At 37.6% G+C, this 11,974-nt stretch overlaps 1 protein-coding gene across 1 annotated transcript; it reads left to right on the top strand.

The window, feature by feature from the left end:
- The first annotated feature begins 4,563 nt into the window (after positions 1 to 4,563).
- On the top strand, positions 4,564 to 10,276 carry LOC105438490 (NLR family CARD domain-containing protein 4-like). The gene is made up of 5 exons (XM_030985978.1): positions 4,564 to 4,849; positions 5,814 to 5,933; positions 6,256 to 6,318; positions 6,741 to 6,854; positions 7,144 to 10,276. Exons 1-5 carry the CDS (start codon positions 4,564 to 4,566, stop codon positions 8,610 to 8,612), a joined length of 2,052 nt encoding a protein of 683 aa, XP_030841838.1. The 3' UTR covers positions 8,613 to 10,276.
- Positions 10,277 to 11,974: the final 1,698 nt, after the last annotated feature.

Raw genomic sequence — 11,974 nt, 5'->3', positions numbered from 1 at the left:
AGTCGTCAAGAGAAAATTTTGTTTAAAAAAGTATGCATACAATTTGTTAAACAAGGTCATTTAAAAGCAAGATCATTCGCACACTAAGACTAATTCTTCTGGGCCATATTTTCATTGGACTTGTTATCAATTACAAGTGCCAAAATGCTGTATCAAAAAATTTCACAGCCAATTGACAAAGGCAAGGATTTCCGTAGCATAAACTATTATCAGATATTCTACTTTGTCACTGACAAGACTTTTTATGAAGCAGGGACGCAATAGAAGCCTGTTGTTATTCACATGCATGCCATTTTATTTACACAGTGCAACGGTGCCTATCATTTGTCATATTCATTTCTTCTCGCTTTTCATTCTTTTGCACTGTGTGCGTGCATAATAATGTGAGTTGTATTTGAAACTGAACGTGCATATCACTGCCAAATTCGCAGTAGTTTGAAGTCAGCTCAACCTTGATTGCGTCTGAAGCACAAATTAGGAGTAGATATTGATGAATTGATCATCTTCCGACAGAGTTTTCATTATCGAATGAGTCTCTACTTTCTCTACGTTCTCAACGTTCTTTCTGAATTTACATTACGACGGTAAGAATAGCAGCAGACGTCTAGCTTGGGTGAGATTGAATTGTGTGTTGCTTTGATGGAGTATGACAAATTTGGGATTTTTAAAACTGAAGGGACATACAAATGTAAATGGGAAGAAACGAGTGTATGTCGGTAGACTATGTAGTTTAATGTGTGTCTAAGTTTGTGAGAAGAAGTGTTAGAAGCAAACAGGAGGAGAAGAGAAGGTGGTAAATTTTTATAATGTGGATGAAGCAGAATGTATATTTTACTTCTAATTTCTTGTATATAAACCAAGGCTTTAAAGCTAAGTAATTAATAGATCCCCTCTTTCTTTCCCCCTCTGCTTTAGATCTTTCTTTGTTTTTCTCTTTCTCTTTCCCCCCTCGTGTGTATACAGGCATTTTTGATCATTTAGATTTCAATGTTTTTACATAAAAGGTAATACAAAAGTTTTGGGAAAATTTTGAAAATTGGGTGGATTCTTTACAATTTTGATATATTTGGAAACCCCTTGTGGATGTTTTATAAGCACTAGAAATTTTAGCCCCTAAAACACTTCCGCTTTCGAGAAAATTGAATATAACAATTACCGGTGCTCCCGGTAAATTTTGATGAATTTCAAATAGCGCCTACGGCCCTACAGTGGTAGCTGCGAACATGAAAATCTCAGAATATGTAGTTGTGATATATTATCATTTCAGAACAACATCAAACAATACAAAATAAACAATAAACAATTTCTATGAGGGCCGAAAAAGCAGGCGTAGACGAAAAACATAGGAATAAATAACACTCGTAGTTACACTTGGTGCAATTAGGGGATGTCGCCATAGCAACCCAAAGTTTAGTATAAATGATGAATTGCAAGTGTAATTGCGCCATCCGTTTTTTTTTTTTTTTTTTTTTTTAGGGGGGGGGGGGGGGGTGTTAATACCCGGGTAACACAATATAAAAGGGGACATGGCGACTGAACCGGGAAGATCAAACTTTGCATTCTACCGACGCACTTTGAAAAATTACATTACTTTTTAAGAGGGAGCGCAGCAATTCCAGCAAGGAAGTTTGTATTCAGAAGTTACCACACAGACAAATTTAAGTTCCTTTTTCCATCCTTTTAATAGGTTATTCTGCTTTATAATTCGTTAATTTAAATATCTTTGGCGATTTCTAAATTTCTGGGGAGGGGGGGGGGTAAAGCCCTCTTACCGTTTTTTCGGTGAGATACTCCGTCAATCCCTTTGATTGACCGACCCTCGGCAATGAGGCACTTTTGCAAATTATTATCGTTATTATTGCTGTTGTTGTTGTTGCTGTTATATTCCTCTATTTTGTAGTAGGCTATAGGCCCTATTGAAACTTGTATTTCACACAATCAAGCCTGTCCCCGGGTATTGCATACACAAGGAATCACAATACTGATAATGTTCATGGTAACAGGTTGTTGTATTATACCCATATTTTTTCGAGGGAGCAGAGCATTCTAAATTCTTATACATGTAGCGAAACTATCGTTTGTACAAAATATAGACGGGCTTGTGTACTGAAAAAAGAGCGGGGGCTGGAGCCCCCTCAACCCCCCGGTTCCGCCGGCCATGAATTATAATTCGGTTATCGGTTTTGCAACAGTTTGTAATGCAGCTTCTTCTTCGTTTCCTTATCTCCCGTCTTCGTTTTCTTCTTCTTCTTCTTCTTCTTCTTCTTCTTCTTCTTCTTCTTCTTCTTCTTCTTCTTCTGCTTCTTCTTCTTCTTCTCCTTCTGCTTATTATTCGTCTTCTTCATTTACTCCTTCTATTTTTTCTTCTCCTTCTTCTTCTCTTCTTCTTCTTCTTCTTCTTCTTCTTCTCGTTTTTCTTCTTCCTCTTCTTCTTCTCGTTTTTCTTCTTCCCCTTCTTCTTATCATTAATATGATTGTTGTTGTTATTATTATTGTCGTTGTTGTTATTATTATTATCATTGTTGTTAGTAGTATCATCATAACCGTTATCATCATTATAATTATGATTAAAGGGATTGTTTAACCATGCCAAATCTGAGATGCATGGCCCTACATGTTATCAGCGTCTATCGTATGATGTAATATTGAAGCCCTAACAAAATTGCGCTTCAAAATGATCATGAAGTGCCTCAAAAAAGTAAAAATCTTTGACTGACCAGTTTTTACCATACTCATACTCAGATCTTAGTGTTATAAAAATCATTGGGAAACGTTCTTTGACATTTCGAATTCCAATCATAAATATCTTGATAATCAGACGGGCGATCGGTTTGTAAACGTCGACTGACCTAAATGTTTTTAATTATGATTGCAGCGCATGAGCTAAATCCAGGATTTTGTTTAGAATCTGAGACAAAGATATCCAATCCCTTTTAATAATGAAAGAATTTGCCAACATGTTTATCGCAAACTGTGTGCTAAGCGCTACACTGGAGAGTCGCAAGATATCCAGAATATAAAACATCTTATAAAAACAAAACAAAATGTTTGAATTATGTTTCATATCCGGGTTCTTGGCAAAAGACTACAAATTGGGGATTTCCCTCTTCGTGCTACATTTCCGGATTGGATTGACCATGTCAGTATGGATTAACGTAGTGATAGCCGCACGCGTATAGGCAGACACTACACTGAGCCCGTCGAGCCATGCATGCTGCCTAAGTTTACATCATTACTTTCTTTGATATTGGAGTGTAATAACTGAGGTAAGATATGCTCGATTTTCACCAGGTTACAATAGGGAGGGGGCAAGAAGGAGTGAGAGAGAGAGAGAGAGAGAACAGTAGGCGGTACAAGATGGAGAGTAAAACATATATATATATATAGAGAGAGAGAGAGAGAGAGAGGGAGAGAGAGAGGGAGAGAAGGTGATACAAGATGGAGAGTAAAACACAGAGAGAGAGGGGGTACGAGAGAGAGAGAGAGAGAGAGAGAGAGAGAGAGAGTAAGAGAGTGAGAGACAGAGATACGTGTATACGGGTAGTCCTGATTCTGTCAGTTCATATATATATATTATTCTTTAATCATCCATGTCCTCCTCCCTTACACACATGCCACACAGATCGAGCGACCCCCGAAACCCGATGTTATCGGGGTAGAATGAGAGGTAAGGATTCTCTCCGGTTTAGAGTGGAGGGTGTGTTATTTTCTTAGCTTGGGCGCGCGACACGGAAACAGTCCAGTCAGTGGACTAGATGAGAGAGAGAGAGAGAGAGAGAGAGAGAGATGGGAGATGGGGGGGGGGGTAGTGCGGTAGAGAGGGGTTAGAGATATAACATGAGCACTAACAAAGAAGAATAGTTCAATGATTATAGTGCAACATTTGGGAACTCTGGATCTTGACAAAAGACTCTATGAGATGGGGGAAAAAATCCCCTTCTGGCCCTTTCAAATTCCTTAACTTTGCTTTTGCTCAAAGTTGAATTTCCACACAATACAGCTATTGAAAAGGAACCACATGCAGATTTTTTCTAATATTTACAATGAAAATAGAAGCACTCATGTCTGTAATATTTTGTCATGGTATCTCCTAATGATATCATCTCTGTCTGTCTCTCTCTTTCTTCATGTTTCTGTAATCTGCTCTTATTTTAATCCCCGTATTTCTTTCACAGTTTTGAATACCTCAACCCCAATCTCGAATTCTACTTCTCCTCTCTATCGCTCATACCCCGTGCATCCCATCATTTCCCTTTCGGAAATTACTTTCGACTCTCCCCCTTGATGATCTGGGTATAGGACCAAATGACAATAAACTTTTCGCCTTATGTTAATCTAAAGAACAACAAAAAACAGACTTATCTAGAGGGAGGGGTGCCCAACACAATGTATTATACAATTATTTTCATCTTCACCAAGGGGTTGGTGGCTATTGTGGCCCAACATTCGAGTAGATCCAGGGTTAGGCCGATCAAAGCCCAAAGGGGGTCCCTTCCTTTTGATATCATTATACATTTCTTACTATCAGCTTTCCTAATCAATTTTATTTTCATTCAGGTAGTGATGGCGGAAGAAGTTCTTAGTGATGCCCTTGTGAATGACCTTTCCAAGCAAATTAATATAAAACTTTATCCAGTCAGCGATTTTGCCGTCGATCTGGGCTTCGATTTCGTCGCCGCAAGCGCAGCGGAGGAGCTGGCAATTCACAAACAGTGTCCGCAGGGGAAATACGAGCATCTTCTACAGAAGTTTGTCGCCACTCACGGTCGGAGTGTGGAAGGTGCTCAAGATCTCATCGATATTTTCAAACTTAACGAGAAGAAGGACCTTGTCAACTTTTTTGAAGAAGGTGCGTCTGTAACTATCTCTCAAAATTTCGGTCATCCAGTAAAGGCGAAAAATTTTAGTCACCACTTTCTCTGCCAACATAATACACATTTCTATGACATTTCGGTAGTGAGGTGAATGACAATGGGATTAAGATTTTCATGGTAATTGATTTAATGCTTGAATTATACTTAATATGCATTACTTATTCAACTATTTTTGCAAAATTATTACAATAATAATATGGCTCAACTTTTTCGTATTTCTAAAAATTGTTATTGATATCAATAAATTGTAATAAAAATGTGAATGATATCTTAATGACAATTATGATGCTGGCGATGACGATACATACATAAACATTAACATAAATAAACATTTACATATTAGTAATCAAAACAGAATACTTATTTTGCTCTCCAAGCGCAACACTGTAAATTTGTTGTGTACAGCTGTGTAAAGTTATTCAAATGTTGTGCATCACATGAACCAAGCCTGGTTTATACAACCTCGTTCAGATCCCGTCATCGCCAGCGTCATATAGTCATCATTAACATATATCATTCGCATTTTTTATTACAATTTAGTTGAGCCATATTATTATTATTATAAATTTGCAAAAAGAGTTGAATCAGTACTCATTACTCATTCAACTAATTTTGCAAAATTATTACAATAATAATATGGCTCAACTTTTTGCATTTGTTTTTGTTCATTCGTGAGTACTTTGTTTTTTATCATCCATTCATTAACTTCACTAATACATGATGATGACGACGATGGTGCTGAAAATGATGATGGTAATCATTTTTCATATTGAATTGTTGTTTCGATGTTTTATGAATATAAACTTCAGTATACAGTTACCTCATGGATTGTAGCCATATTGATCCAATTTGCATGCAATCTATTGGCCAATCATCATTGAAAAATCAATAAGGCATATTCATAATGAATACTACATATTCATTGATCTTGATATACAGCCATCAAAAAACAAAAGGCCGTGATTCAGTCTGGACGTAGACAAGAGCCTGGACCGGCAAAGGGACAGGGGCAGACATGGACTGGTGCGAGTGCCCGGAACAAATGGAAATTTGTAGCAGGTGAGATTTTATCCCGAGATTTAATTTCTATGATTTCAGGTTTGTTTTGGTTTTATGTGTTCAATATTTATCATTAAAAAATAGATGAATAAATAAATAATTGCAAGGTTAAAAAATGAAAACAAAGAAACATATGTGTAATGTAATTAGTCCCAAGTGGAGAAACCAGCATTGATTATTTTGAATTCTTATTAATACCTGCCCCCCCCCCCCCAGACACACACACACACACAAAAAATTAAATTTGTCATGCTTTTTTCTGTGACTGATTATAATTGGAATGTGATTTATTCATTTGTACGTTTTTAATTTTTTGTTGCAGGTCTTAGCTGCTTGGTTGTAGCTCTTTTGGCTATTGTGGCGGCTTGCAATAATCTAATCCCTGGTAAGCTGATATCAGTATAACACTACAATTCCTCTTGCTTTGATAATAAGCAAGGTGCCTGAATCTTGTCATGTGTTCGATGCCTGGTAAAGGACATAGATAGAAAGATTTATCTGTGCTCCTCTCCACCGAGCTGTTACATGGGTTCCCGGTAGGGTGAGGACACATGACTAGTCCAATGTGATTGGATCACATAATTATGTACGTGTGTAACTCTCTCTGCATTGGTCTAGCGTGTGCGCGCCTGTAAAAGAGCTCCCCATTCATGCGAGTGGAGTGGGGAGTGTGCACTTTGAAGCTTCGCTGTATTGTTAGTGTAATTATCTGGGTTAATGACCGTCCTTCACTCTAAATATTCTACCAAATTAGGAATATTTTGCTACATATTTTGTTCGCGTTTTTTCTTCTTTTTCTTCTCACAGAACCGGGAAAATGTGCAAAGTCACTCTGTCGGAATGGAGGCACTTGCCATGAGCTTCACGGGGAGTACTCCTGTACATGCAAATCTGGCTACGGAGGCAACAACTGTGAGACAGGTAGGCATATTGTGTAGGGTTCATCTCCTCTAGTATATACCATCGGAATATTTTAAGATAACCACAATAATGCTAAATTCCCGTGTTGCCCTTCCCCCTTTCAACCATCCTGAAGAAGTTGTTTGGTAAAGAGGGGTATAGAGACACAATAACCGGTTGAAAATGACCAGATACCATTAAAATAATTTGACTTTAACGTGTGAAGAATAAAAATGCACTTTGGACAATACTGATGAAAATGCAATTAAAAATGAAATATTTTTCATTATGTTGTATGTATTTATTCCAGAATACATAGCAGAAACCCTCAGCCTTGAAGAGTTGCAAGACACATTACGGAGTCACTATGAGAAAAATATCTTTAAAATTCCCATCAAGCCGTGGGATCGATACGAAGACGTTGACTTAAAGAAATACTACACAACCGTCAGCCTCTACAAAGAAGACAAGAATAAAATTCCGGACAAACCCTTACAGAAGTCAATTTTAAATGGATCAGTCAACGATATATTCCGGACTAAAGTTAATGGATCTTTGCCAGAAAGAATTGTGTTGTTTGGGGAGGCTGGCCGGGGGAAAACAACAGCTGTAGCTAAAATGGCTTATGATTGGGCCAATAAAAATGGAGCTTCTCCTTTGAAAAATGTGAAGTTGCTCTTTGTATTCAAGATGAGAAACATGAATGCCAAGACAGGAATAACCGAAGCAATTGTTCCGTTGCTTGGAAAGAAATACGAGAAGTACATAAAAGAGCTTGAAGAGTATATCGATTCCCATGAGAAGGATATTGTCATGCTCTTCGACGGTTATGATGAATTTAGTGGAGAGCTAAATTGCAGGGATAACATAAGTTACGTCATTGATATATTGTGTGAGGAGAGATGTAGGCAATGTCGGGTCTTGGTAACATCTCGGCCCGTAAGGAAAAAAGACTTCTATTCGAGAAGTTTCTACTACTCCAAGATGGTAATAGAAGGATATTCTCAACAGCATGCCACAGATTTCATCGACAAATTCTTTCCACCCAATGAAACAAAAGCAACAGAACTGAAGAAATATTTGGAAGAAGACATCGTTACCAACGAAATGATTGCCACGCCCCTTTTTTGCACCATGGTGTGTTATTTGTGGAAAGATGGCTATTTTCATGGAAAATCCACCCGAACGAAACTATTTGATGACATCATGGATCTCTTGAGGAAACACCTGAATGCCAAGCATGAGCGAGATAAAGATATCGAGCAAGACCTGCTCAACAGCACACTTGTTTCAGTTGGGCAAGTTGCCCTTAAAAAAATGATGAGCACGAAGGATCCGAATCCATTGGTGTTTAGTGAGGAAGATTTTAGTGAAGTTCATGATGATATATTAAACATCAGCTACTCACTTGGTCTGTTAACAAAGAACATTAAGACTGATAACAATATTATCATCCACATTGAATTCTTCCACAAGTTAGCGCAGGAATATTCAGCAGGAAGATATCTCGCAAGTGAACTCGAAAATGGAAGCATCTACAATATTGTCCTTCATGAAGCCTTTAGCCTACAAGAGATCGTCCAGTTTGCATCAGGGACATCGGTTTTGGCGTGCCGAATTATTTTGGAATCTCTCATTGATCACTGTTCCAGTTACGAATGCCTCTACCATCCCCTCATCTTAGATGTCATCAGCGAGACAGGAACTTGTGCAGATGATTCTGCAACGTACTTGGCACGTTTTTTTGAAGATGGAAAACTTCAACTGCGACAAGTTTAAGCATCAACAGTGGTTGGATTTGAGACACTACCAGGATCTGTTAAGAAAAAGGTTATAGCATAGAGAGGGGGAATGGGGAAGGTACGAGACGCAAATAGAAGGGGGATGAGATGAGAGGGAAAGAAATGATGAGATAGGGAGATAAAGAGAGAAGGGGAACGATGAAGGAAAGAAGAGAATGGGTACGAATCAAAAGTTTATCATAGTCTAGCATGACCAGTGTTGTCCACTTCTCTAAATTTAACGAAATAAATACCATACTCTCAAAAAACCTCATCAAATATTGTTATCTCTAAGAAAACTATCCTATATCCTATACCCCTATGATTACTGTGTGGTAGTATCGACATTTGAACGCTCTCAAAAGAACTATTATAATTTTATAAAAAAAAGACACAAGGTAAATTTATTTCTACGAACAATGTCGTGTTTTATAGTATCATTTTATTGCAAATACATGTATTTGATATCTATCTGCAATAAGGATAACTGTTTTATGTGGTTTCATTTTACAGTGTTTTATTCGGAAGACGAATAAAACTTTAACTTTAGATGACAACAGTACTGCCTTTTTGTCGAAGAAATGACACCGTATTCAAGTTTGGAATTCGGTAACAGACTGTTTCCGGCAGTAAATTTCCAACCAGTAGAAAATTCTGGTCTAGATTCCATTTACTCAACATCAAACTTTTAAATACCTTTTTACTGCTATAATTATGGTTATACGTTAATTGTAGATCACAAGTATTGACATCACTGGAACGACTGATGACTTATTTGTGAGACTATGGAACAGCATGCATACTTGTATCCACCTCACACATATCGAGATGTATCGGGATGTTCCACCGACCATCTCACCTCTGATGGAGCCCCTGTACTCTGTCACCAGCTTCACCATTGTTCTAGATCCACCTGCAGATGACTACGTTGCGCAAATCATGGCGTTCCTTCCGAACATCCGGGAGCTCATAATACACTGCCACTCGATCGTGTTACAGGTTTACAAAGTATCTACACGTAGCCTCTTTTCCAGTAATTCAGGTTGTAAACTTTACAGAAGTACAGTTCTATCTGTAGTTTTGTTAGATATTTCGTTTTCTGTCTAGGAATAAATACATTGGTCATTGTGATGTACAATCAAAAGTAATGTTACAAAAGTCCCCCATATTTGATAATTTACATAAATTAACGCCTCTGCTCACCAAACACGACATACGGCACACAACAAAACGACATGACAATACGCCATGCCAGACGGCAAACGACTACAAAAAAACGTTCACATCTACACGTGTGTCGTGTTTTGTGTGCAGAGGCCTTAAAGCCCCACTGCGCTACTTATAGCTACTTGCGCCGTTTATACAGCCAACAATTCCTAAGCGGTACCCGTTGATCCCCCATGATGCCCTTTGTATTATGTTATCGGTAATTAAAAGCTAATTTGATGAGATAACTACCTGTCAGTGACCTTGCAGGGAGGTCTAATCCATTCATGCCAAACTAGTGCAGAGGGGTTTTAAGACTTTAAGACTAAAATTGGTCTGATATTATTTGCATAGTTTTCGTACCATTTATACATCATTGATATAGTACAAATAACAAAATTACAAATAAAGCTCTCCAGGGAGTTGAGAATGTGCATAGTATTATTATATTCATTATTCAACAGTCAAAGTAGTTAGTACTTGTTTCCCCCCCCCCCCATCTTCTTGTCATTTGCTTATCTATTGAAGTATGATTGATTGACAGGGGAAAAAATGGTATGAGGATGGAGTTTAGCCATCACTACACAGTGCGTCCCATAAAAAAACGAAACCGAGAAGTATCGATGTTCTATCATAACTTAATCACAACTATAATTCATGAATGATACATATTTGGAAAGCTTTGAGTCTCCTCTTTCATGTGATGCTACTCAGATAATGCATATTTCACGCATGAGTGATTAAAAGCAATTTGAAGGAAGGAAACCAAAAAGACGTTTGGCGGGCGGTATCTGAATTTCGAAGAAAAATTCACATTTCTAGAAAGTTGAGTTTCTGCCCTTTCGTATGACACCTCAATCAGGAAAAATGAGCAAGGAATGACAAAGTTCTGTTTGTTTAAAGTAGTGCTTGCATTTCAATAATTTTATTAAACGAATTCGTTTTCACTGGCTGCCTGCCGTATCAATACACGAAATTAACAAAAGACTTAACTCCGTTTCGTTGACAATCAGCCGTAGACAAGAGTCTTCATGCATGGCTGATTGTCAACGAAACGGAGTTAAGTCTTTTGTCAAATCTGCTTTTTGCTACGGCAGGCACCAAGTGAAAACGAATTCGTTTGTTAAAATTATGAAAATGTAAGGGCTACTTTAAACAAACAGAACTTTGTTATTCCTGGCTCATTTTTCTTGATTGAGGTATCATGTGAAAGAGCAGAAAATGAACTTTCTAGAAATATGAATTTTTCTTTGAAATTCAGATACCGCCCGCCAAATTACTTTTTGGTTTCCTTCCTTTAAATTGCTTTTAATCATTCATGCGTGAAATATGCATCACGCGAGTAGCATCAACTAAAAGAAGAGACTCTAAGCTTTCCAAATATGTATCATTCATTAATTATGGTTGTGATTAAGTTATGATAAAACATCGATACTTCTCGGTTTCGTTTTTTCTGGGACGCACTGTAATGCAATATACAGTTCAGGAAACTGAGGATTTTTTTCGGTATCATTATCCATCTGCATGGAATCTTTCTTTAATTAGGACTTTTTAGATTTGCCAGAAGCTGCCCTTCCACCTGATGTTTTTAGCAGGCTTTGGGATCAGTTGAACTCTTCGTCCCTTATTAGTCGCCTAGTTCTCCCCATCCCTACCAACATCCGGTTTAATCTGAAGCACCTTACATCGATACGTGTTTTGAGACTGACCAGGTGTTATCAGTGAGCAGCCTCGCACATGTTTTAACCTTCCTGCCAAAGGTTAGGGAGCTAATTATTCAAGAGATAGTAAGTAGCGCTTTAAATATCTCTGCCAACAATGAACTGGGGGGGGGGCATAATACCTTTTTTGCTTCCTATTGTTGTTAACAGTTGCCCCCCTCCAATCAAAGAATATTGGATCTGACATAGCGTCGTAGATCCCTGTAGTCTTCACACTTTAAATTGCTATGTTATAAACGTTCAATAAATAGTGTATACTATTTTTCAAAATTGATTTAGCAACGTACCTGATTGTCATTATTACCATCGATATGATACTACTGCTACTACTACTACTACTAAAATGTATTATTATTATTATTATTATTATTATTATTATTATTATTATTATATTATTAGGTGATCTGCAGCGTAGCGTAGCAGAGCATTTGAT

This window comes from Strongylocentrotus purpuratus, unplaced genomic scaffold (genome assembly GCF_000002235.5).
Source record: "Strongylocentrotus purpuratus isolate Spur 01 unplaced genomic scaffold, Spur_5.0 spur5_scaffold_15, whole genome shotgun sequence".
NCBI lineage: Eukaryota > Metazoa > Echinodermata > Echinoidea > Camarodonta > Strongylocentrotidae > Strongylocentrotus > Strongylocentrotus purpuratus.
The sequence above is the reverse complement of the archived record's forward strand: the minus strand, read 5'-3'. Positions and strand labels throughout refer to the sequence as shown.

Bases quoted from the DNA above. Each gene is read 5' to 3' on its own strand.
- LOC105438490 (XM_030985978.1), top strand. From the start codon at position 4,564: ATGGCGGAAGAAGTTCTTAGTGATGCCCTTGTGAATGACCTTTCCAAG. The intron at 5,934-6,255 runs GTGAGATTTTAT...TTTTTGTTGCAG, and splicing joins CAAATGGAAATTTGTAGCAG to GTCTTAGCTGCTTGGTTGTA. The intron at 6,319-6,740 runs GTAAGCTGATAT...TTCTTCTCACAG, and splicing joins TTGCAATAATCTAATCCCTG to AACCGGGAAAATGTGCAAAG.